This window comes from Crocuta crocuta, unplaced genomic scaffold (genome assembly GCF_008692635.1).
Source record: "Crocuta crocuta isolate KB4526 unplaced genomic scaffold, BGI_CrCroc_1.0 scaffold342, whole genome shotgun sequence".
Taxonomy (NCBI): Eukaryota; Metazoa; Chordata; class Mammalia; order Carnivora; family Hyaenidae; genus Crocuta; species Crocuta crocuta.
In genome coordinates, this window is record NW_027532158.1 from 1,759,523 (window position 1) to 1,785,433 (window position 25,911).

General features: G+C 35.7%; 1 protein-coding gene across 1 annotated transcript in view; it reads right to left on the reverse strand.

Moving 5' to 3' along the window:
- Window positions 1-25,911, reverse strand: part of NEGR1 (neuronal growth regulator 1) — an 837,611-nt gene that overhangs the window by 186,178 nt on the left and 625,522 nt on the right. The window contains exon 5 of the mRNA XM_077776416.1: window positions 5,342-5,462. Coding sequence (XP_077632542.1) covers window positions 5,342-5,462 — 121 coding nt within the window. The remainder of the gene's footprint in view (window positions 1-5,341; window positions 5,463-25,911) is intronic.

The following is a 25,911-nucleotide window of genomic DNA, read 5'->3' on the forward strand; positions in this document are numbered from 1 at the left end:
ATACTCACTTTTTTGGTTAAGTTTTAATTTTACTTAGAAGGATATATATTTCAAAAATGTTGTGAACCACCGCCTTACATCACTGATCTAATACATGATGGTAATGCCATCTTCACAAAATGATACAAAACCCATGTTTTTGTGATATCTATTTAAACATTAGTCCATGGGTTGCCAGGGTGGCTCAGTGGGTTAAGCGACCGACTTCAGCTTAGGTCATGATCTCACAGTTTGTGAGTTTGAGCCCCACATTGGGCTGTGTTCTGAGAGCTCAGAGCCTGGAGACTGTTTTGGATTCTGTTTCTCCCTCTCCCTCTCTCTGTCCCTCCCCGGCTCTCACTGTCTCTCTCTCTCTCAAAAATAAATAAACATTAAAAAATTTAAACATTAGTCCATTACAATTCAGTTTATGTTTTTAGTCTTATTCCTAAATAAATATTCTGTTTTCAAGCCATAGCTTAATCTAACTTCATGTCATCAAAGACATTGTTTTCTTAATAGTACTTTGCCTGTTGTGAAAGTACCCTTCTACTGGATATAAGAGTCTATTTCTTTTTTAATCAATGTTCTCTATGATCAAGAAAATAATTTAAAAATTTTGGCTTTCTATATAATTGAGCTCTGAACTCTGATTTTCCCCAAAATGTGTATGGAGCAAAATTAAATCTGTGAACACTGTCCCTGCGAGGTATGCTGAAAGAGCCTATAAGTGTTTAAAAAATATAACCATTTTATACCAAAGAATAATATTTTAATAACAAGTATATAGCTTTAGTCATTCTCATGATGCTTATCTAAACAGTGAAGTAAACTAAATGTCAAATGGCTAATATGTCTCATATTAAAAAAATAAGGTTATTTTTCTTGTCATCCATGTCAACCATGAAGGAGACGGTGTGGAAGCTATCTTTGAAGATAGTATCTGATGATCTCAACTCTGGATATTCATGTCCTCAGTTTGCTCCTTCCACTGAATAGGGTCACTCTGTGTAACCAGTAAGATATTACAGAATGAGCATAACTTCTGGAACTAGGTCATAAACAGCTTCTACCTTCCTCACTCTTGGACCACTAGCTCTGGGAAAAGTCAACTACCATGTCAAGAAGAGTCAAACAGCTCTGTGAAGAGGTCCATATGGTGATTAACTGAGGCCTTCTCTCTTATAACAAGCACTAACTTGCCAGGCGTGTAAGCAGATCCGATAGCACTGGTCAAGCCTTCAGATGACCAGTACAGGTGACACTTGACTGCAACCTGATGAGAAACCCTGAGCCGTAACTATCCAGCTAAGCTGCTCCCATTCTGACCCACAGAAGCTGTGATAATAAATGCTTACTGGTGCTGAGTTTTGGACTAATTTGGTATTTAGCAATAGATAACCAAGAGTGACATTGTATACAACAGAAACAATGTGGACTGAGAGGTTAACAATAGAATGTGTCTTGATGGCATCTTTGAAGTTGAATGCTCTTGGACAGGTTAAGTCTCTTGTTGTTTCACTTCTGTCATCAGTAAATTGAGGACAATAAATTGTGTCTCACAGACGTCTGAAGAATAAGTGAGATAAAAGAATTTGAAGAACCTGGAAAGTGATTTGTCCTCAGTAAGCATTTGTTTCTTTCTTTTCTTTAAATTGTGCTTTATTCTGCAGGTGTTTTTTTTTAAGGTTTTTAGATTATTTTCAGTACATAGAAATAATTTTGTAGGATGTGGAAGAACTATAGGTAGAGATAAAACTAAGGGTGTTCAGGTACTGAGTCTGTTTTGTTTGTTTTTGTTTTTTAAATTTGTTTCTGTTTATTCGTATTCTATTTGAATGAAGGCCTGGCTTTGAAGATCTTAATTTAAAAGAGATGAGTTTTTAGAAACATTTTTTTTTAAATGTTTTATTTATTTTTGAGAGAGAGATAGCATGAGCAGGGGAGGGTCAGAGAGAGAGGGAGACACAGAATCTGAAACAGCCTCCAGGCTCTGAGCTAGCTGTCAGCACAGAGCCCGACGCGGGGCTCGAATCCACAAACCGTGAGATCATGACCTGAGCCGAAGTCGGACACTCAATTGACTGAGCCACCCAGGCGCCCCAGAAACATTCTCTTAAGTAGAAGTGAAGAGAGTAAGTTATTTCTGAATATTTTTGTAAGCTCCAAGTATAAAAGATCTCTAGGAAACAAAACTTCTCCACATCTTATAAAAACTCTGGTACACTCTGACAGGGTTTCTGACAGCTTCATGCTTCTGTTAGTGACCCCGAGGTTAAGAAAACAGTTCGGAAACGTGCTGTATCTGTTTCTTCTTTGTGTGTTTACCTTGACTCCATTATTTCTGTGTCTTTGACTAAATAAATTCAGAAAACGTGAGGGTTTGTATGTGCAGTCTTTTATTTTCCTAATTCATAAATGACCCACGATGCCTTTACCCTTGCCATTTAGTATTGACATTTCAAATTATTTTTGATAGTCTCTGAAGTGCCATGACCTACACTAAGTGCATGGACTCTGCATGAAGATTTGCAAGACTTCTTGAGTTCAAATCCCAGCTCTGCCACTAACTGTCTGATTTTGTGTAAATGACTCAAAAACAATCCTTTTGGTTTCCTCCAAGCAAAGGTGAGAATAATAATAGTATCTATCTTATCAGTTTGCTGTGAAAATAAAAAGGGCTAATGTTTGTTAACAATTTAGACCCTGCCTGTCAAACAGCAGGTGCTTTTTACATGGATAGTTTTTCATTTTAATGAGATAAATATTTGAACGGCGTAGGCCCAGAGGATAGCACGGTAAACCCACTCAGGGAATGTAACAACTATCATTCAGCAACCGGAAGCCTTCCCTTTCCTACTCTTTGCACATTCTCAAATTTGCTTCCCAGTAATTTTGGGAGGAATTTATATACTCTTGTGGTATTTGATAATTTGGGTATTTCCTTAAATATAACCTGAACAAATGACAAATGTGCACTTCACTCTGAAATCAAAGTGTGTTTGCCTTTGACAGGTGCATCTGATTTTCACAGCTCCCAGATTTTCTCTAGGTGTGTGAGTGTGTTGGGAAAGGGCATCGACTGGGGAGAATCAATCCACTTTTTTTTTTTTTTTTTTTTTAGNGAAAATGTAATAAAAGCTATAGTCCATCTCTCCAGTAGGGAAAAAAAAAATCACTGAAGCTATGACTATGGACACCAATGGGTTCTTTGCTGTTTTTGCTATAGGCCAAGAAAGTGGACTAAGGATTATTGTAGCCTTTTCTGACAATGGTTGCTGAATTTAGGGACGGAAAAGAGAGAAACAGAAAAAAAATTCAGGACATCATTTCGCAAAATACTAGAAACCACAAGGATTTTAACAAAGGAGCTCTCACTTGTAGCACAAGGGATAATTCTGTTAGCCTGTAAGAAAGGTATGACAGATTCAATAGTGACTTCAAAAGCTATGCTAAATAGTTTGTCACTATTTAAATTGTACTTTGTGGAGAACCAGGGATTTGGGGGGCGAGGGGGGCTTACAAGGACAGTCTGTTAGAAGAAGGGTTCTGAGCAGCTGGAATTGAAACTCCACTCACCCCACATCTACCAGAGAAGTCCTGCTTTCATAGGTATTACTTACTGGGCTTCCATATAAGATCATATTTGAACAAAGGGTTTCATAACTTTCAGAGGTTTGGGAACCTCTAGCTGTTTGTCCAAATAAGTACAAACTGAAAACTTCTCAATCTGGATTATCACAATCTGAGAGATGTTATATTGGCCGATATACGATATTATACAGTGGGGCAAGGGTGACTGCGGACCAGTTTATCTATTTCGAAGTATATAAAAATATGGGGCTTCTATGAAGTCACAAGAGGTAGATTTAGAATTAGTAAAAACATTAATTAGTGAAAATAATTAGAAACGGAGCACACCAAATTGTGAAAGAGGTCGCATAAAAATAGCTGCAAACAATTTTAGATAAAAGCAGAGTCAGTTATTCAGAACAAATTAGATAGTTAGAGGGATATCCTTTATTGTTAAGCCTGATGTTGAAGAGGGAGAAGGTCTTCTACAAATGCTCTTTTGATTACAGTATAAGAAAAAAAAAAGCTCCTGCTTATGTCACATCCAATGTAATCCATTATGGCAATATCTAAGCTCTTTAATATTTTTTTAAATGTTTTAATTTTTACTTCTGAGAGAGAGAGAGAGAACATGAGCAGGGAATGGTCAGAGAGAGAAGGAGACATAGAATCTGAAGCAGGCTCCAGGCTCTGAGCCTGCCGTCAGCACATAGCCTGACACAGCGCTCGAACCCATGAACCCTGAGATTATGACCTGAGCCAAAGTCCGATGCTTAACCGACTGAGCCACCCAGACACCCCATAAGCTCTTAATGTCATTTCACCAGTTCAGACATTTAGCTATAATTAGCCATGAGCGATGGTATAAGTAAGTAAACTCCATGCATATATGTTGAGCAGCATGGAGTTGCCAATATTCAGCTTTTTTGGCTAAACATGGCAATTTCATATGGTCCAATTTAACATTTTCTTGAACACATTCCTCCCAAGTTTTGAAACAAAAAATATGTATTATAGATAATATCCTCCCGTCTGCATTACATCTTCCAGTTAACCCACAGGGGTCCCATTCTTCTTTGATGGCTTGATATGAGAAGCTGAAGAGGTCTGAATGAGCCTACCAGTTGAAAGTAAAGAGAAAGTAGTCGAGTCCTGTCTTCTCTTGCTCAACAGCTCTTGTCAAGGCTTTTCCTGGGGCTCCTCAAGGGGACAATCATATAGAGCTAAAGTTACAGTAGCCCTAAAATCCCCTTGGTTAGTCCTTTAACTATGTATTTTGTCTCCTCTACAGGCCCTCTAGTGACAGAATATCTAAAACACAGTGTTCTATGAAATGAAATGTTAAAACGTCTTGTGGGAAAATAAGGCAGGTGAAAGGGTTGAGACTTATCAAGGAAGCCAGGCAGAGACAGCAGCTCCGATTGCTTTTGGAGTGCACTCATGGAAGCTGTGCCCAAGTCCTTTAAAAGCTAGTTTACTTTCCAAGTAAACATGGCTGCCAGAAAGAGCAATGGTGTTCCGGTTCAGAAAGGAAGGGAAGAAATGAAATGCATCAGTAATATGGGATTTGCAGGGATTTCTGAGCTCCTATAAAACCAAAGTGGACATTTCTTCTGGATGCTATTAGCTACTCATCCCTCCCATGTGGGCCCCTTCAGTTTGCCTGCCTGCGAGGAGGCTGCTGAGAATCATTCAAGCCAGTTAAAGAAATGGCTTAAAGTAAGTATCTGAAACACAAACACATTAGCTCAAAGTGCTTGAAACACAGTAATAATCACAAAGTCCTTACTTCTTTTCTCCTTTGTACCATTCAAAGGCCGGAGGCGGCACACCTGCACCTTCGCATCTTATCAATCCACTGCGTCCCGGGGCCACGGTGCCAGATTTAATTTCCTGAATTGTAGGAGCAACTGAAAAAGAAACAAACAAAGAAAGAAACTGGTGGGTAAGTAAAACTAATCTTCAGCAGAAATATAACACACATATATTTTTATTCCTTCTGTATTCAAAGCAATCTTATGCCTGATCGGCCAATGCATCACATCTTCAGTGTTTTATGCTTCTAATACAAGACTAGTCATTTTCAGCTTCATTTTTCAAGTTGCACAATAGATGAATGTTCTCAAAGAGTGCAGAGTAAATGCAATACATTTTGGCCTTGCTTCCTGTTGGAAAAATGGCATTGTTGAGGGAAACACTTCATCTGTACTCCAGTCAAACTACACTCCCATAATAGCTCTCATTTATTGAGTGATCACTGGGGGCCAGTCACTGGGCTAGCTGCTTTCTGTTCATGATTTCCTCACAGTAAAATTCTAAGCTAGATGGTATTATCCCAATACCATAAATGTGAAAACTGAAGCTCAGAGAGGTTAAATAATTTGCCTAAGGTCACACAGCTACTTAGCTGCAGAATTTGGGAATAGTATTGGCATACTGATTTAGGCATATTGGCTCAAAGCCTGAGCTCCTTCATTACTCTGTGTTTTCTTCTGCTTACTCCCTGTGCTTTAGCACATTAGTGATTTGTGCGGNTCTACAGATTCAAGGCCCAATTAGGTCTTTCCACACTCTTTCCTGTTGCTCTGGTTGAAAATGGCTTCCCCTTCTCTGAATAGTTGATTTAAATCTCTCATAATGTATACTTCATATCTTGTATTGTTATTATTTATGGACATGTCAGCTTTCCTTGTTAGCTGCCTGAAGGCAGGGCTCTGGTTCATCCTTGCATATTCAGAGATCAAAACACACAAAATGATGCCTAAAAAGCTTCTTTGCAGCATAGTCGCTCCTTTATTTTTGTAAAGGTTATTTATTTTGAAAGACAGTGAGAGCAGGGGAGAGGCAGAGAGAGAGTGGGAGAGAGAGAACCCCAAGCAGGTTCCACATTGTCAGTGTGAAGCCTGATGAGGGGCTCAATCTCACAAACTGAATCATGACTGAGTCAAAACCAAGAGTACGTGCTTAACTGACTGAGCCACCCAGGCGTCCCATAGAGCCATTCCTTTATGCATCAAATAGTTGTTGAGTTATCAATATACGCCTGACATTTCTCAAGGCACAAAGCAGTTAAACTCCCTGACATGATTAAGCTTACATTCTAGATGAAGGGAGGGCTGGGAAGACAGACTACCAGTAGCAAATAAAATAAATAAGTAATTTAAATACATAGAAGGTGATAAGAAAATAGTGATAAAAATGGTGAAAAAGGTGATAAAAATAGAGCAAGACAGGAGGAATTAGAGCACGGAATAAATTGCAATTTTATGTGGGGTAATCTGAGGAGGATTCATTGAGAAAGTGAGATTTAAGCTAAGAGTAGATGTAGATGAGTGAGTTTTCCCTGTGGCTATCCACAGAAAAAGGCTTCCGGGAATTAATTGCAATTTTAAGTGGGGTAATCTGAGGAGGATTCATTGAGAAAGTGAGATTTAAGCTAAGAGTAGATGTAGATGAGTGAGTTTTCCCTGTGGCTATCCACAGAAAAAGGCTTCCGGGATGAGAGGAAAAGCTTGCAGTGAGGCCCTGAGGCTGAAGCAAGCCTGGTTTGTTTGAAAAATACCAAAGATATTCCTGTGGCTGAAGCAAAAAGAAGGGAGATCATCAGGAGATAAAGTGTGATGGTTAATTTTGTGCCAACTTGATTAGGTCACAGTGTCCAGGTATTTGCTAAACATTATTTCTGGGAGTACTTGCCTTTATATGGAAATAACATTCATATCAGCGGACACAGGAAAGTGTATGGCCCTCTCCCACATGGAGGTACAGAATACATTCCCTAGAAGGGCTGAATAGAACAAAAGGGAGAGGAAAGGAGAATTCACCCCTTCTCTGCCTGACTGCTTGAGCTAAAACACTGGTCTCCTCCCCTAGGGCTGAGATTTACACCACTGGCTATTTGCTGAAATCTCGGGCTTTTGGACTTGAGCCATACCAGTGACTTTCCTGGGGTTTCTCTTGTAGAGAGCAATTCGGGGGCCTTCTAAGCTTGTACAATCACATGAGATATTCTTCATAATATAATCTGTGTGTGTGTGTGCGTGTGTGTGTGTGTAGATATATTTGTGTGTATCTACCTATCTAGATATCTATAGATTTTTGGATATAGATGTGTGTGTGTGTATGTATACATACATACATACATACATACGTACATACATAAATTGGTTCTGTTTCTCTGGAGAACCCTAATACATGGGACGAAAGGATGGAAGATCAGGTGGACCTTGAGGGCCATTTTAAAGACTTGGCTTTCCTCTGAGTGAAATGGTGAATTACTATAGAAGAGAGACAGAATCTGACTAGTTTCAAAGGTATTTTGGCTGCTGTATTGAGAAATGACCATAATGAGGACAGGAGGAAAGCTGAGCACTAGTAGGAAGCTGTTGCAGTATGCAAGGCAATGATGTTGGCAGTTCAGACTAGGGTGGTAGCACTGGAGGTAGTGAAAGTAATTGTCTTTAGTCTGTTGTAATGTTGAAGCCAATAGGATTTCCCTAACAGACTTAAAGACACGAGAGAGACTTCATTGGGTTTAACAGCAAAGTTAGAATACCTATGGTCTGAGATGGGTAAGACAGTAAGTCAAAGAATTTCGGAAAGAAACATTAAGAGTTTTATGCATGTGTCATTTTTTTTAAGTTTATTTGTTTATTTTGAGAGAGAGAGAAAGCACAAGCAGAGGAGGGGCAGAGAGAGGGAGAGAGAGAGAATCCCAAGCAGGCTCTGCACAGTGTAGAGCTTGATGTGGGGCTCGAGCTCACAAACTGTGAAATCATGAACTGAGCTGAAACTAAGAGTCAAACGCTTAACTGACTGAGCCACAGGTACCCCATGTTTCTTAGAGCAATTTTCAGTTCACACAAAACTGAGTGGAAGATGCAAAGATATTCCATTTACTCCTTGCTCCAGTATATGCATAGCCTCTCTGTTATTGACACCCCTACCACAGCAGTACATTTGTGACATTTGATGAACCAACATTGATACATCATTACCACCTAACATCCATAGTTTACTTTAGGTTTCGCTCTTGGTGTTGTATGCTCTATGGGCTTAGGCAAAAGCATAATGACATATACCTATCATTATAATACACAAATTATTTTCATTTCCCTAAAAATCTTGTATGTTGTATTAATCTCTACCACCCCTCCACCCTCGGAAACCACTGATCTTTTCATTGTTTCCGAAGTTTTGCATATTCTAATATGTTAAATAGTTGTAATCATAGAGTATGTAACTTTTTCACACTGGTTTCTTTCAGTTCATGATATGCATTTAAGCTTTTTCCATGTCTTTTCATGGCTTGACAGAGCAATTCTTTTTACCACTGAATAATATTCCATCATCTGGACGTACCACAGTTTATTCATCCATTTGCTTACTAAAAAATGCCTTGATTGCTTCCAAGTTGGCAATTATAAATAAAGCTATAAGCTGCTATAGACATCCATGCACAAGTTTTTGTGTACCTAAGTTTTAAGTTCCTTTGGGTAAATGTCAAGGGGTGCAATTGTTGGATCATATAATACGTTTATGTTTAGGTTTGTAAGAAACTACCAAACTGTTTTCCAGGTGGTTCCATCACTCTGCATTCCCACCAGCCATGCGTGGGAGCTCTTGTTTCTCCTTGCCGGCACTGGTATTCGTCAGTCTTCCACAGGCTGGTTATTCTACCGCATGTGTAGTGGTATCTCAGCATTCTAATTTGCATGTCATTGCTGACACAGGATGTAGAGCATCTTTTCATATACCTAATAAGTATATCTGTATATCTTTGGCAAAGTGTCTGTTAAGGCCTTCAGCCCATTTTTTAATTGGGTTGTTTGTATTCTCATTGTTGAGTTTTAACAGTTCTTTGTATATTTTGGATAACAGTCCCTTATCAGATGTGTCTTTTCCAAATATTTTTCTCCCAGTGTGTGGCTTTTCTTTTCATACTTTTCAATGTGTTTTTCACACATCCAAAAGTTCTAATTTTAATGAAGTCCAGTTTATCAATTATTTCTTCCAGGGATTGTGTGTGCTTTTTGGTGTTACAGCTAAAAAGGCATCACCCATCCCATTTAGATTTTCTCCTATGTCATCTTCTAGGAGTTTTATATGAATATCTATTTTCATAAACATTTTATTTTCTATCAATCTTTTAAACATAGTACATCTTTTAAATAACACTATGGGAAAATGTTCACAACATGAACCTTGAAAATGCAAATACTAATTCATTCAGACAAATGACCTGAGTAAGTATGCACTCTGGATATATTTTGGGTTTCTTTAGAAAGCAATAAAAAGTACAGAGTTTAATGATTTTTCAATATGCAGCGAATATGAAAACTGTAAACACTCTTACTACAGAACATTGCCTTTCCTTTTAAAAATACCCTACCAAATTCATCATTTTCTGTTAAGGGTGATACTTCACTTTGAAATTACAGCACCTCTATTTCTCTGTGGTATTTTTATTCCTAATAGTAAAAGTTCAATTATAGTTCTGGGAAAGAAAACTTGCAAAGAAATATTTTTATTAAAGTACTTGTGATAACTTGGTGAAAAATAATAAAGAAAATGTTTACCAAAAATATCTGAAGAAACTGTTATGAGCTAATACATATGCACATTTACATATGCATATGTGTAGTATATATGTAAATATATAAATATATTACACATATACATATATAGGTGTATATATATGTGTAGGTTTGTATTTGTGTATATATACATATACATATATATACAAATATATGTATATCCACACACTTTCATGTAATAAAAGGTATCATTTAATAAATTTAATTATCTTTATATAGCAAAGATTCACATCTTCCCATAAAAGAAAATTAAATATGCAAAAGACATCTATAAATAAAAGCCTACTTATTTGTCAATTATTATGACACTGTTTTGCCTGTGAGAGGCATAGGTAGGATTGCATTTCCAGTCTTGTTCTCATAGGGTTTAATCTCTCTTTCTCTCTCTGTCACACTAAGAGGCCATAATCTTTTATGATATCCAACTATTACTGAAGATAAAATAACCATATGCAACAGGAGATCCATCACAAGATTCTATAGATAACCTGGTTAGTTTAATTACTCTCTTGTTTGTCAAGGGGGCCATGACTCATTACAAACAAAACCATGAAATCTGGAACATTGCCTGAAAACCCAGGCGTAATGAACTGAAATAAAATCTAATTTGTCAGTAAAAGGCTTTTTATGAAGTTCTTTGTGCATATGGCTCAACACTAGGTGCTTTACCACGCAAGTTAAAGGGACATGATCCTGTTGTCTAGAGGTTCACAGGCTGCTGTGATGGACCCTGAAAATTGAAAAATGCCTAAAATGTCATTGGAAGCATTAGATGAAGAGTGAGTCCAGAAGTTAACATTGCACATATGAAAAAGTCCTAAGAACATTTTGTGTGTTGGAGAAAGAAAGGGCTATGGGCCATGGGTAATCAATATGGAGAGGGAAGTCTCATGTAGATTTCATTCTAAGGTTAAAATTATACACTTGAACTAGAAAGCTCTATTTATTGATTTTCCTTGGGGACATGGGTGAACCCTTATTCATAGTATTCTACCTCTTTTAAAAATAACTGTTCAAGAAGACTATTCAATTGGATTTCTCCACCTATCTATTTTTCATTCCTTTATCAATCAAACAAATATTTTTATTAGAGACCATGTTAATGAAAATAAATTATATTTCTGGTCTCATAGGGCTAACGTGTTTTTTTTTTTATTTTAAATGTTTATTTTTGAGAGACAGAGAGATACAGAGCATGAGCAGGGGAGGGGCAGAGAAAGAGAGAGACACAGAATCTGAAGCAGGCTACAGGCTCTGGGCTGTCAGCACAGAGCCTGATGTGAGGCTCGAACCCATGAACCATGAGATCATGACCTGAGCTGAGGCTGGACGCTCAACCGACTAAGTCATTCAGATGCCCCAGGGCTAACATTTTTGAGGGGTGTGTGTATGTGTACACTTATACATGTATGCACAAAAAGTAAATTAAAAAAGTACATAAATAAATAAATAAATAGTAAGAAAGTTGTATGAGCTAAGATGGAAACTGAGCAGAGTAAAAGAAAAAGGAATATCAAGATGTGTTGTTTTATATGGTGCAGTCACAGAGCTCCTTATTGATAAGGCAATATTTGAACAGAGCATTGAGTGCTGTGAGAAAAGAAGTCATGTGGTCATATGTAGTAAGTTATTGCAATAGAAAAAGAAATAGAAAAGGGAAAAGCCTTGAATTGAGAGCATGCTTGAGATGGAAACATACTTAACAGATGTGAGTCACAGCAAAATGGTCATCGTGGTTTGAGCAGATCTGTGAGAGGAAGAATCAGAAGAGAAGATTGGGCAGGCAGCTGGGGCTCAGGTTGTGTAGAGTCTGGTATCCCATGGTAAAGCCTCTGAATTTTGTTCTAAGGAGATGAGGTTTTGGAGATTTTGAGCAGAGTGACAATGACTTGATTAATATTTTATAAACATTCTTTGGCTGCCGAGTGGCTCACGGTCTGTAGAAAGGCAGGAAGGGAAACTGGAACAACAGCTAGGAGCCTGCTGTAGTCATTTTTAGGATGACAAGAAAGTCACTGGCCAATCCATAAAAAAAAGGAAGGAACTGAGAGAAAATTTAATTAAATAGATCATTGGTCACATTGGACCTGAGTCAACTCATTTTAGTTAACTGGCAGTGACAGACATTTTTAGTGAAATTCCAAGTTTATCTCATTCTGAACCCTATTACTTTGTGTAAATAAAAGAGTTCTAGGGCCGCTGAAATGTCTGATGATACCCAGCAGGTTTCTTTTCTAGAGCACATCTCAGAGACTGATGTGCATGTGTGCTTTATGAATATTTTATAGTATGAAGTTTTCCCCAAACTTATGAAACCATGAAATTGTATCAGGTTTAGTATAAGGAATTGTATATTGGAGTACTGTGGGTCTAATATTTCTTGGGATATATTCTGAGTATGTTGGATAGTGGCACCAGTAGATACCTAAGGTTTAGTTGACATCCTATATTATAGAATTCATAACTTTTCAGGTCAACAGTCATCCCTAGTTCAACAGGCTTCTATGTGATCATGAGCTGTAATGTACTCAGGAATTTTATGTGACGAAAAGGCCTCGATTATTTGCATCAGAATATGGTATATAGTTGCTTATTTGCCACAAATGTATACCTCACCATAATTATGATTAATTAAGTCTCAAACTGGAGCTATAACAATGAATTATAAGTATGCTTAGCTAAGTTGCATAAAATACTCATTTGCTACTAAACCATGTTGTGTTTTAAGGAAACATTCTGGGTCCTTCCTAGAAGAGATAACCAAATGGTAAAATCTGAATGACTGCTTTGAGAATGTATTTGTTTTACCATCACACTCCATTGCTCTGTGAATTTGGCCCTCACCGGGTACTGTAAGCTGTGTTTTAGAGAATGGGAGTATAAATGTGGGCCTCTGCATGCATTTGTGTTTCTGGGACTGGTTTTCTTTCCATGAAGATAGTTTTTGTTTTGCTCAGATGTAACTTCTTTCAATTATACCAAGGTAGCAGAGAAGGTGATTACTGCAGCCTCTCAAACTCAATGGCATCCTTTGGAACAGACAGATTTGTGTGTACTGCTGAAATGTAGGTATACCACCCTTGTATCAAATCATATATGGCTGTGAGCTGAAGCAATTGCATAGTGAAACAAATCAATTTTAGAGAAATGTTATTAACAGATGTGAGGAACAGGAAAGAACAGATGTTAGGAAAAACCAGCAGTGAAAGGGTCAAGAAGGGGTATTTAACACCTGTGTGATTAGATGCTCATAAAAGAGGAGTCTTCCCTTTTCATTTACTCAGTGGGATTACTTCCATTCATTGTTTAGCCAGTCATTTTGGGATGAAGATAATTAAAGGTTCTTCATCCAAAACTCCAGGCTCTGCAGGTGCAAACAACAGAACCTCTGCACTTGGCACCCAGTAAGCCTAATCAAGATTCAAGTTTTCTTAGTTACATGACAATCGCCACAAAGATCTTCTTCCTCTCTTGTCATTCTCAATGGGAGTTTTGGTTTTGTACAGAATCTTATTATCAAAAAGATGAGTGAATCCAAGAGTTATTTCAATAGCCTTAGTAAATTGAGGTAGTTCAAAAGAAACTTCATAGCTCCAATGGCAAACAAATTGACACCATCCCACTCCCTCAGAATGATGGACAAAATGATGAAGGTGCCGTATTAAATAGTTACAACAATAAAGAAGAGTGAGGAATAGTAAAGAGAAATAAATGATGAGAAAATCAGTCCTCTAGAAGCTACATAGGAAAACACTGTGGTAAATAACCATGTCGACGTTGATCTAAATTCTAGACCTTGTGAGCCACACCAAGGCAGCCTCGGTCAAATGAACAATCTTCAAAAAATTTTAAGGAATTCAGTACCTACTAGAGAACACAATAGAAAAGATGTGCTGAATACACAATTGTTACAGAAGAGAATGATGATATTTGAAAATTTTCTTCCTTGAAGATAGGTTGCATGGTAAGGTAAGAAATAATGGCAATCTTTCAAAGGCTGTCATAGACCTCACAGAAATGGATCAAAGGTCGATAAACTTTTCCCATGAAGCAAATATGTCCTTGCCTTTTGGACTAATTTGCTCCTAAAGAAAGCCAAGCACTCCATGTTATTGTTAAGAGAACATTTTTAAAAATAATTTATCTAGTCAGATTTTTTTAAAAAATGAAACTCCTGAAATATAATTGAAAAATAATCTTCATGACCTAAAAGACTTTCACATTGAATAACACCTCTGCTCAGTTTTCACAGGGGATAAAAAGAATACAGTTTGTAATGTACCTCCAGATTTCCTAAGACCTTCAACATTTACACAGTCATGAAATAGTGGAGTGAAAAGGGTTTTTCTTTGCAGTCAAACAAAAGTGGTTGTAACATTCACTATCTGAGTGACTTAACCCTTCTAAACCCCAGTTTTCTCATCTGTAAAATAAATAGTGCTTACTTCATAAGATTGCTGTATAGACAACATAAAACACTTCATGGAAGCCCAGAAATAACCCCACGATTATATGGTCAATTAATTTTCAACAAAAGAGGCAAGAATATACAATGGGAAAAGGACAGTCTCTTCAAAATGTTTTGGGAATACTGGATAGCTACATGCGAAAGAATGAAACAGGAACCATACACAATATAAACTCAAAATGGATTAAGAACCTAAATGTGAGAATTGAATCCATGAAAATTCTAGAAGAGAGCACAGCTAGTAATTTCTCTGACATTAGCCATAACATTTTTCTAGATATGTCTACAGAGGCAAGGGAAACACAACCAAAAATAAACTATTGGGATTTAATCAAAATAAAAAGCTTCTGCACAGCAAAGGAAATGACCAACAAAAGTAAAAGCCAACCTACTGAATGGGAAGAGGTATTTGCAAGTGACATGTCTGATAAAGGGTCAGTGTCCAAAATATATAAAGAATTTATACAACTCAACACCTATAAAGCCAAATAATATGATTAAAAAATGAGCAGTAGACATGAACAGGCATTTCTCCAAAAAAGATGTACAGTTGCCCAACAGACACATGAAAAGATGCTCAACATACTCATTATCAAGGAAATGCAAATCAAAATCACAATGACATATCACCTCCTACCTGTCAGAATAGCTAAAATAAAAAACTCAAGAAAAACTAAATGTTGAGGATGTGGAGAAAAAGGAACCCCCGTGTACTTTTGGTAGGAATGCAACCCAGTGCACCACTGTAGAAAACAGTTTGGTGGTTCCGCAAAAAATTAACAATAGAGGGGCACCTGGGTGGCTCATTTGGTTAAGTGTCTGACTCTTGGTTTCATCTCAGGTCATAATCTCATGGTTCATGAGTTCAAGTCCTGCATCGGGTTCTACACTGACATCACAGAGCCTGTTTGGGATTCTATCCCCTCTCTCTGCCCCTCCTCTACTTGCACTGTCTCTGTCTCCCTCAAAATAAGTAACTAACCTTAAAAAAAAGTTAAGAATAGAGCAATTCTGCGATCCAGGAATCACACTACTGGGTAGTTACCCAAAGAACACCAAGACACTAATTCAAAGAGATATGTACACCCCTACATTATTAACACTAGCCAAATAACACTAGCATTATTAACAGTAGCCAAATAATGAATACAGCTGAAGTGTCTACAGACAGATGAATGAATAAAGATGTGGTCTATATATACAATGGAATGTTATTTAACCAAAAAAAAAAAAAAAAAAAAAAAAAAAAAAAAAAAAAAAGAAAAAAGAAGAAAAAGAAAAGAGAGAATGAAATCTTGCCACTTGAAACACCATGGATGGAAGTGCAGAGTATAATGCTACACAAAATAAGCCAGTTAGAGAAAAACAAATGCCATATGATTTCACTCATGTGTGGACTTTAAGAAACCAAATAAATGAACAAAGGCAACAAACAAATAAACCAACCAACCAACCAACCAACCAACCAACCAAAAAGCAGACTCTGAACTATAGAGAACAAACAGATGGTTACCATAGGGGAGATGGTAGAGGGGATGGGTGAAATAGGTCAATGGCATTAAGAGTAGTGAACTTATTTTGATAAGCACTGAGTAATATATGGGATTGCTGAATCACTATATTGTGCACATAAGACTAACAGAACACTGTGTTTTTACTATACTGGAATTAAAGTAATAAAAAAAACCAACAAAACTTCATGACAAATGCTTATCCTAGTGCTCTGCACTGAGTTATCAGTCAATAATAACATTAATTACTATTAAACAGGTATTACTACTAGTGAATAGGATATCACAATTATGTTCCCTTTAAGAACATGAGGTTGTGATAAGATATCGATAGAAAGGGAACTGATTTTTTAAAAATTCATGGTTTGGAATGGCAAGCATGTGATTGATTTAATTAAAGCCCAGACCAGCATAACTTTTTTAAAATAAAATTTTTAAATGTTTATTTATGTTTGAGAAGGAGACAGAGTGTGATCGTGGGAGGGGTAGAGAGAGAGAGGGAGACACAGAATCTGAAGCAGGCTCCAGGCTCTGAGCTGTCAGGACAGAGCAAAACATGGGGCTTGAAGCATGAACTGCAAGATCATGACCTGAGCCGAAGTCAGAGGCTTAACTGACTAAGCCACCCAGGCATTCCATGGACCAGTATCACTTTTCACTCTCCCAGAATTCCATCCATACCCTGCCTTTTAATTGTAGTTAGACAAGAAAATTTTCTCTGAAAGGCATTTGTGACAGACTTTGTCTACTTTCTCAATAACCAAAAAGTAAGAGGCTTGGGTTTAATAATGTGATCGAACATCAAAAATGTATGGAAAACAAAGGTGTCCTTTCCAGAAAGATAGACAATTGTGGACATACGTTATGTGTTCACTCATATAAAAGATCAATGTATCGATTCAGTTAAGCTTATGATGAGATCATTTTCTCTTTCACAAGAAAGACAATGAAAAGTGGAATTTCACATTAAATTCACATGAATTTCACATAAGATTGACTTCAGTGGTTTTATTAAAGGGTCAATATCCATCTTTGTGTACTAAGCTGTGGTCTCTGATTCCCTTATGTTTACACAGGTGCATAACAAGCAAAATATTTTGTAAAATATTCCAGAGATAAAATATGTAAGTGTATATTAAATCTGATTTTAGAGGCATTGGTAAATCACCTTGCACTTGCCCCCTAACCCCCCAAAGAAAAAATCTGTACGTTGTTTAAAACTACAACATATGGGATTCTTTTCCTAAGCTCCTGGTTTAAAGGTAGAATAATATTTAACTCTTTCAAGGGGGTTAAATATACTTAAGCTTTCCTTAGTCATTTATATTGTGGTGTGAGTGATCTGATATTGTGCTGATTATGAGTGTACATCTGTTAGAGGCCGTTGAAAGATGGATGGTTGGGTTATCTGTGACTCATGAAGAAGTAGATAAAAGAACAGTAAAGAGATAAAAGGGTTATATAATGAGGAGTGTGTTGGTGCTTAGGCAGAATTCATTCACATCATGCTTTTGACAAGGGTCAGCAGTAGTGAAATTACAGCTTGAAGTAGCTGTACCCTTATAGTCAGCAATGCTCACTTCAGTGATGCATCCACTGTAAAATATGTCTGAGATTTATTGGGCCACCAGCTGTATCAATAGGAATTAAATGGTTCACTGTTTTCCTAGCTGTTCACCAAACTTTCTTTCTTTAGACTTTATTCATGATTTGATCTCTTCTCTGTTGTCAGTCATGCTGAAATTATAGCTGAATGTGATTGATTTGGATACAGTGGACAAGTTTGCAAGAATTCTGAAATTGGGACTCTCCAAAGGTATCTCTATTCTCAACGCGTATGATCTTGCAACATAAGTTGCCCATCAGTACAAACTTTCCAAGTCCCTAAATGTTTGCATGCATTCTTTTCATGTTGAAGCTATTATGAATTTCTTGATATAAAGATTATTTTTTAGTGAATACCTCAAAAATAAAGAATAGAAGAGATCAGATGCTCTCTTTAGGTTGCTTATAAAACATGGAAATAGTCTCGGAATTTTTTTCTCAAGGGAAAGAGCTTCTAGTTTTATTAATCAGTCAAGATTTGTTATTTAAGCTTCTAGTATGTTTGTTGTTATGTTTTAAGTCATGGTACATTTTCAAAGATTAGAAATGATCTTTCAGAATACAAATAAACTAGACATATATAAATTTAAGATTTTTGCAGTCAGTCAATGTAAAAAATACTAGTAAAGATATAGTTGGTAATAGATGGGGATAATGTAGGTGGAACTTTCCCTTATGCTAATTCTCAACAGATCACGTTTCCTTCTGACTTCAGGGCCAGCTTCCTCTAAGAGCCTACTAGTAAACCTGAAGGTACCAGCGAGGTTTGGGCTGGTATGTGACTTCTGCCCTCTGCAGAATAATCAGTGAATTAGATTTCTTAGTTGACTAAATGGTTTATTATTTCTTCTTGTTTCTGCAGCCTTCAATAATCTTAAAATAGCATATTTAAAAAGTTGATTAAAATTCAATTATTAAAATTGTTTAATTCTGATAAATGAATAATTCATATTGCTAATATATTCCAAAGAATTACTTTCCAAACATACTGTCTTAGAGTAAGAGAAAAGAAAGGCTTTGAGTAGCTAGGGAAAAAAAGGGAAATTAAGGAAAAAATAATTTATATCATAGAAATATAGTTTTAAACTACATATTTCTTCTTGTTTACTGCCTTAAAATGCATGAGGGAAAATGTTAGAATTCTAGCAAGACTATAGGAAATGTATCAAGTGAATTGACATATTTTTAAGCTGTATGCACAGATTCCCTAGTAAGAAAATGAACATTAAACTGAGCCACTTCTACCTCTCCATGTTTTTTGAGGTGGCAATCAGCTGTGAGCTCAGACCTGTATCCGGGAGTTTGCAGTGTTATGGAATTTCTATATGGTTTAGAGAGTAAAGAAACAGAGGTCATGACTGTGGAACAGATGTGCTTTATCCATCGACTCACTCTGAACTTATGAACAGGAGAAAAATAACGGAGCAGGAAGGGATACTAGTTGTAGAACTGAGAGGTAATTTTTCTCCTATTTGAAAAACACAGTTTTAGACACTTCTATTTATGGAGAAAGAAAGCTAAACCAGAACAAACACAGTAAGGATAACTAAGAGCAAAAGAATAAGAAGCCATAAAGTAGGAGAGACATTTACCTACAAGTAGTGTAGCTTAAAGAAATAAAAAGATGTGGGAGGAGGGTTGGCAGGAAAAACTGTAATTTTCAGAAACAATAGTATAGGTTTATTTGCAACTAAGAATGTTTAACAAGGGAAAAATGTCATCCTTCCTAAGATGATTAAATAAAATGTGGTACGCGAAAACTCTGCCTAACAGCAAAAGTAATTTGACAACTGAAGGGTGTGTCAGGAAAGGGAAAGTCTGACTGACAAATAAGAAATTCCATGTCAGCAAGAGTAGCACATAAATAAATTATTAGAGAAAATGTTTAGGCTCTTTCCTCTTCTGCTCAGAAATATATTTTGCCTAAAATGCAGCTGATACCCTCCTTATAATCTCAATCTTATTTACTGCCTCTTAGGTCAAAATCACTAGATTCCTCACTATTTATTGCTTTCATCCTGCAAAGCTTATCTGTGCATTTGATGAACAGTTACTATTGCCATTTCATCAATGTCATTACAAAACATTTCCAAGTCTTGAGAGACTGTAATCTTGTAGATTCTGCCTTTAAAATGCATCTTATCATTCCTTATCACCCCATCATTATCACGCTGGGGCAAGCCAACATTACCTCTGGCTTGAAATATTGGAAGTTTCCTAACTGGGGTACCCCTGCTTTTGCCCTTGCTCTCTATATTGGCCATTCTTAATATAGATGCCATAGGGTTTCTGTTAAAACAACTCAGATTCTCAATCTTGTTACTACTCACAGCCATACCCTGGCTTCTCCTTCCATTCAGAATACAACTCAAATGCATTACAGTGGTCCACAAAACCTTAAACAATCTGACTCTCCTGCTGTCTGTCTGTCTGTCTCTCTCTCTCTCTCATTCTCTGACCACATTTCTATATACTCTCTTTCTTGCCCAAAATTCTCTGGCCACACTACTTGATAGTCATGGAACATGACATGGACATGGGCATATAAAATATGGACAACCAAGAATCCCCTACCTTAGGTTCCTTATACTTGGTACTTCCTCAGCATAAAATACCCAACCTTCAGATATATTCATTTCTTGGTTGCATCCTCATTATCTCCAGTCTGTGCTCCAATTCTACCATATTGAAGAGGACTTCTCTGTTAGTCTATATAAAACAATACTACTACTCCCTTACCCTACAACTCCTTCCTTCCTTCCTTCCTCATTGTTCTCTCTACCAACAACTTCCATCTGACACAGTATATATTTACCTCTTTATTTGCTAATTGCCCCTTTATGCTCATTGGAAAGTACAATTCATGAGGAATCAGTCTTGTTTTGTTCAATGATGTATCCTAGGCCAGTGCCTGGAACATAATAGTCACTCAGAAAATGAAAGATATATTATCACTATTAAATGAAAAAATCTTAAAACAACCATTCAGTTCTCTGTTCAAAAATGTGGCATATCTTGATGTAAACCAAGACAGATGTCATAGTGTTATTTCTCTTTGATGAGTAGAAAATTTCTGTGGCATTATTATTTGTATGTGTAAAATCTCTAATACTGTGTGCCTGCAAAATGAATAATGTAATGTCTGCAAATCTATTATCTTAGTGTTTTTGGTAAATTTTGCTGTATAATAATATCATATGTTTTTCATCCTTTGATACTGAGTTTNATATTTAATATATAATAAATATATTTCTATACTTATAAAGCATATATAAATTGTGCTATATTTATATAAGTAATTAAATTTAATGTATTCCTTAGAGTACTTAGATATGATTTATAATATATCATCTGAAATTAAATAGTTAACTTTAGTATTTCATCTATATATATACATACAATATCACATGTAGCACTAGATAACTCAGCAAATACAATATAGTACATTTTAGTATCAGTATATACAAAAAAATACAATATAGCTGGACAGCTGAGTCAGCAAAAACTCAAGCATTATTTGTCTATCATATTCCCCAATATATTGTGACTTAGAAATCAATCACAGAATAAACTTTAGGCTTATGCCCTGTTTTACCTAGCTATTGTCAGAATAATACTGTGTAAGAAATAATCACCACAACTTAGTGACATCTATCAATATCTAGTTCTCTCATGTGTCTCATTCTCAGTCATATCTGTAATGCCCATTAGTCAAAGCAGTCATATAGTCAAGTCTGTCATCAGTGGGGCTGGGAAATATTCTATGTACAATTGGAGGGGGATGGGAGATAATATTGCCAAGGAATTATCCAGACTATTACTTGTAGAATTTTCCAAAGTCATTCAGGCTCAAAGTCTCTTCCATACCAAGGTCAAAGAGAGCTCCATGGGGCTGCCTTGAAAAGGAAAGTTTGTTTCATGTTCTGGTGAGGAAATGGAGTGTCTGAAGTGAGTTGTGGATTTCAGAGTGACTTAATATGAGGGATATCTGACTGAAGATAAACCACAGAGAACAGAGCTGTCACGGAAACCAAAAGGATAGCAAGCACTATGCAAAGCAAGTACTGTGGAAGGGTAGTATGTCAAGAAGGTGTTATCAGAGCACCCAGAAAGGTTGATATGAAGACACATCATAGGAAAACTCCTTACTTTTTAGCTACCATAAATGAGATGCATTTGAAAATTGAGAGATATTTTCTATGTTCATATGTTGTCTACTGACTCAATATTTATTCTGAGTTATTGTCTGTTCTCTTATTCATTAATTTAATCAGTGCTATTGGTCAAGGATATATGAAATCGTTCTTAGAGAAGTTCAAGGCTCGTGTGAAATTAGGAACTGGCCAATAATATGTCATAAATTTTTGTGTTTCTCTAAGACCTAGCCTAGAAAGAAGAAAATAGAAGATACTTTAAAAATGTTTGTTGAATAACTGAATGTGATGAATAAATAAATGAACTCCATAAAATACTATGATTCTATACTTACTAAAATTTATACTCCAGCCTTTTTCAACTTAATATAGTTAAATTCTAATGAGTTGCATTCAGTGTTGATGGGTTTATTATGTACATGTAGTACATAAATGATACTTAAATACATTCATACTTTATGGGTAAATATTGACATCAATGGCATTTCCTAATAATGTATATTTCTTAAAGAATTTCTTTAACAAATTAATTTTTAGTGTGTAGGGATATGGAAATAGGAGAATTTCTGGGCATTTTTCACCTAAAATTAATCTAAAGCTAAAAATGTATCCTAAAAAGTTATATGCTTGCTAAGGAAATGAGTATTTATTATGACTAGAAATCTTTGTTATTAGTTGAATTTGAGACATACATATGAATCCAAACAATTTATTCACTTTGTTTGTAAACTGCAAGACATGTGTACAGTACCTCCTTATCGACAGGGGATATATTCCACAATCTCTAGTGGATGCCTGAAACCTTGGACAGAATACAGCCCTATGTAGACTTTTTTCCCCTTTAAGTACATACCCATGGTAAAGTTTAATGTATGAATTAAGCACAGTAAGAGATTAATAACAATAATTAATAATAAAGTAGACCAACTATAATGATATCCTTTAATAAAAGTTACATGAATGTGGTTTCTCTCTCTCAAAATATCCCATACTGTTTCCACCATTATTCTTCCTGTAAGATGATAAAATGCCTATGTGATGAGATGAAGTGAGGGGAATGATATTGGTAATGTGATCTACTATTAGGGTACTATATCCTTCTGATCAGAAAGAGGATCATCTGCTGCCAAACTATGGTTGATATTGGGTAACTGAAACCCTCATAAGTGAAACTGCTGGTAAAAGGAGACTGTTGTATAAACCAGAAAGTTGATTTGTGTACACTGGGTATACTGAAAACCATTTATGTGTTTGTTTGTAAAAGACAGGATGGACAATTTCCAGAATAATGTTAGAAGTAATATGTGCTACTTCTGTTTGGTTAAATGTTCAGTTTAGTATTTCTACCTGAATTTGAGTTCACCATTTTTTAAAATATAAATTCACAATTGGAAGTGAGTACGATTATAGTGTAAGAATTATAAAGACTGGTCAAGATAATGTTCCCCAATGAGTCTATTATCTACAAGGTCTTTTCAGTGTGTTCTACTATGAATTATAAAGACTGGTCAAGATAATGTTCCCCAATGAGTCTATTATCTACAAGGTCTTTTCAGTGTGTTCTACTATGTGCCCCATGAAATAATAGTTCATCATGACTTTAATGTGTTTGTTTTTGTTTTTGTTTTTTACTCAGGTAATCCTATGAGGTGACTTAGTAATGGCATCAATTAAACTACTTCAATGTGGTTTTGTGGTGTGGCGTGATGTGTGTGGGGTTTGTGTGTTGTATGTTAACTATGTTTCTTCCAAAATGGAAATAAGTCTGCATTTGGTAACTGAACCCAATGTTATCCAGACATTTTAAATGCATAATTCATAAAAACCAAAAATGGTAAAACAACACACAGGCTCTACTAGCATTTATTTAGCTATAGAAAATATGCAAAAACTCAAGGTAGAACAGGTTTTGTCTTTTAACATTTTAATGAGCTTTGGGACTTTCATGCATATTAGTTATGTTGCCCTAATTACTCATTATAATTCTAATGTGCATTTTATATTTAATTACAATGCTTATAAAGATTTGGTATGGACAGTAAATTATTATAACTAGCATGTGCATAATGATTATGAACTGAATTTATTAACTTTTATACCAGCATTTAGTGTTGGTAACTTTCATTTTCACCTTGGTGATTAACCACATTGTGTGATTAAACAAATATTTGTGTGGAATTAATTGTAAATGACAAAGAGCAGTGCCCACCTTTTTGCTTTTTGTCAATTTTCATCAAATTTTATTTTTACTTTTCTTAGCTATGCCATTAGTAGACAATCTCATTTTCAAATGTTAAAGTATTATTATATTTTCTTAATTATTCAAAATATTTAGGCTTGTTAAGACATTTCAAGAGGGAGCTCGATGTCAGATGATTAGAAGCTTCCTGCAAGGATAGGTCAAGCTAAGTGGTTTTTCTGAGATGTTAGCTTAAACACATTCTAATTGCAAAGGAATGCAATTTAAAAATTTTTTTCTCATATTTTGTAAACATTAGAATAGTTATTCTTTATCAACAAGAATTTCTCTTCCTGTTTGGCAAAATGCATTTCCACAAATCTTAAATGTTAATTCTTTGCCAAATTGTTTATATTAAAAATACACAATGGCTTCAGATTCATTTTCCATACTTGAAATTTAGCACAGGGCTCTGTATCAAGTGGGCAATCAATACATGTTAATTGATAATTAGGATGGTAATAAGGTTTTCTTGTAAAAATTCATATTCACTTAGAGGGAAATAAAAATAACAAGAACTTTCATGTGAATGAAATTTTAACTTTATCAGATAAAGTCTATATTTTTGGACTCCAGGTAGTCTTATTCCTAACACAGGTAATATTTACTTTCAGGAAAGTACTTATCTAAAAAATTCTTTATATAGTGTACTACTTAAGAGCTTTGCATTAAGAATTCATTTACGATCTTAGGTTATAAGCAGTCACTTATATCCTGGCAGTTGCAGGATGCTGGGCAAACATAACACTTTAAAACGTTAAATTCTACCTAATACAGGGTTGACACAATCTACTTCAAAGACTTGTGGCAATTAGATGATGAGGTTGTATATAAAGAATGAATACAAGGAAGGCCTGGCCTATAAAGAATATTTGAAAATTTGAAAATGTGAGGTGCTGTCACACAAATGCTACTGCCACCCTGATTCAAAGAGCCTGTTGTTTACTTTGCAGAGCAATGTAGGTATCTAACATTCATCTTCTTCAAATCCTCCAGTATAATTTGCCTACCGACAAATGTGGTATGCATGTATGTACATACACAATTATGCAGGCAAACATGTATTAAATATTCATTTATATAGAGGTACATAAGTAATATATGTATATATTGTTTTATTAAATAAATTGTTTTATTAAAAACCATTAATTTCCTGTCAATTGACCAATTCGGATAAGATATAATAGTTTCATATACCATTCCATTGTTTACTATGTACTGGAATTACTAGTTCACCATTTGAATGACTTTTACGAAAATAATCATCTATAGACTTCTATGACACTTATTTATATATATTAATTGATATCATTCGATTTCTGTAAGTATAATTAACAATAAAGTCTTTATTATTTTATACAATTACATATTATGCAATTCTATACAGAAAATACATATACAGCTATGTAGTATTAGAGTGCATTATTATTTAAAAAGTGATGCTATTATCTCCTTTACTACTACTGTAGTCTCTAACGTAGTTTTATTCCTTACTTACATTTTTTTTCTGTAAATAGCAAACATTTATTGAGTATTTATTGCATGTCAGTTACTTTGTTATGGCCTTAGCAGCTAGAACTAGGCCTTGCACATAATAAATCTTTGTAATCTGAGAGAATAGGTGAATGAATTATAGTTTGTCTACTACTATATAGTCTATTGACCTATGGGAAAGCTTTTTGAAGATTATTTTTTGTTTAATAGGCTGTGTCTATGGGTAAGGGGATCATAATGAACTGATAGGTGAAACTTCCTATCAATCCATCAAGAGTTTTTACAGCAAGAT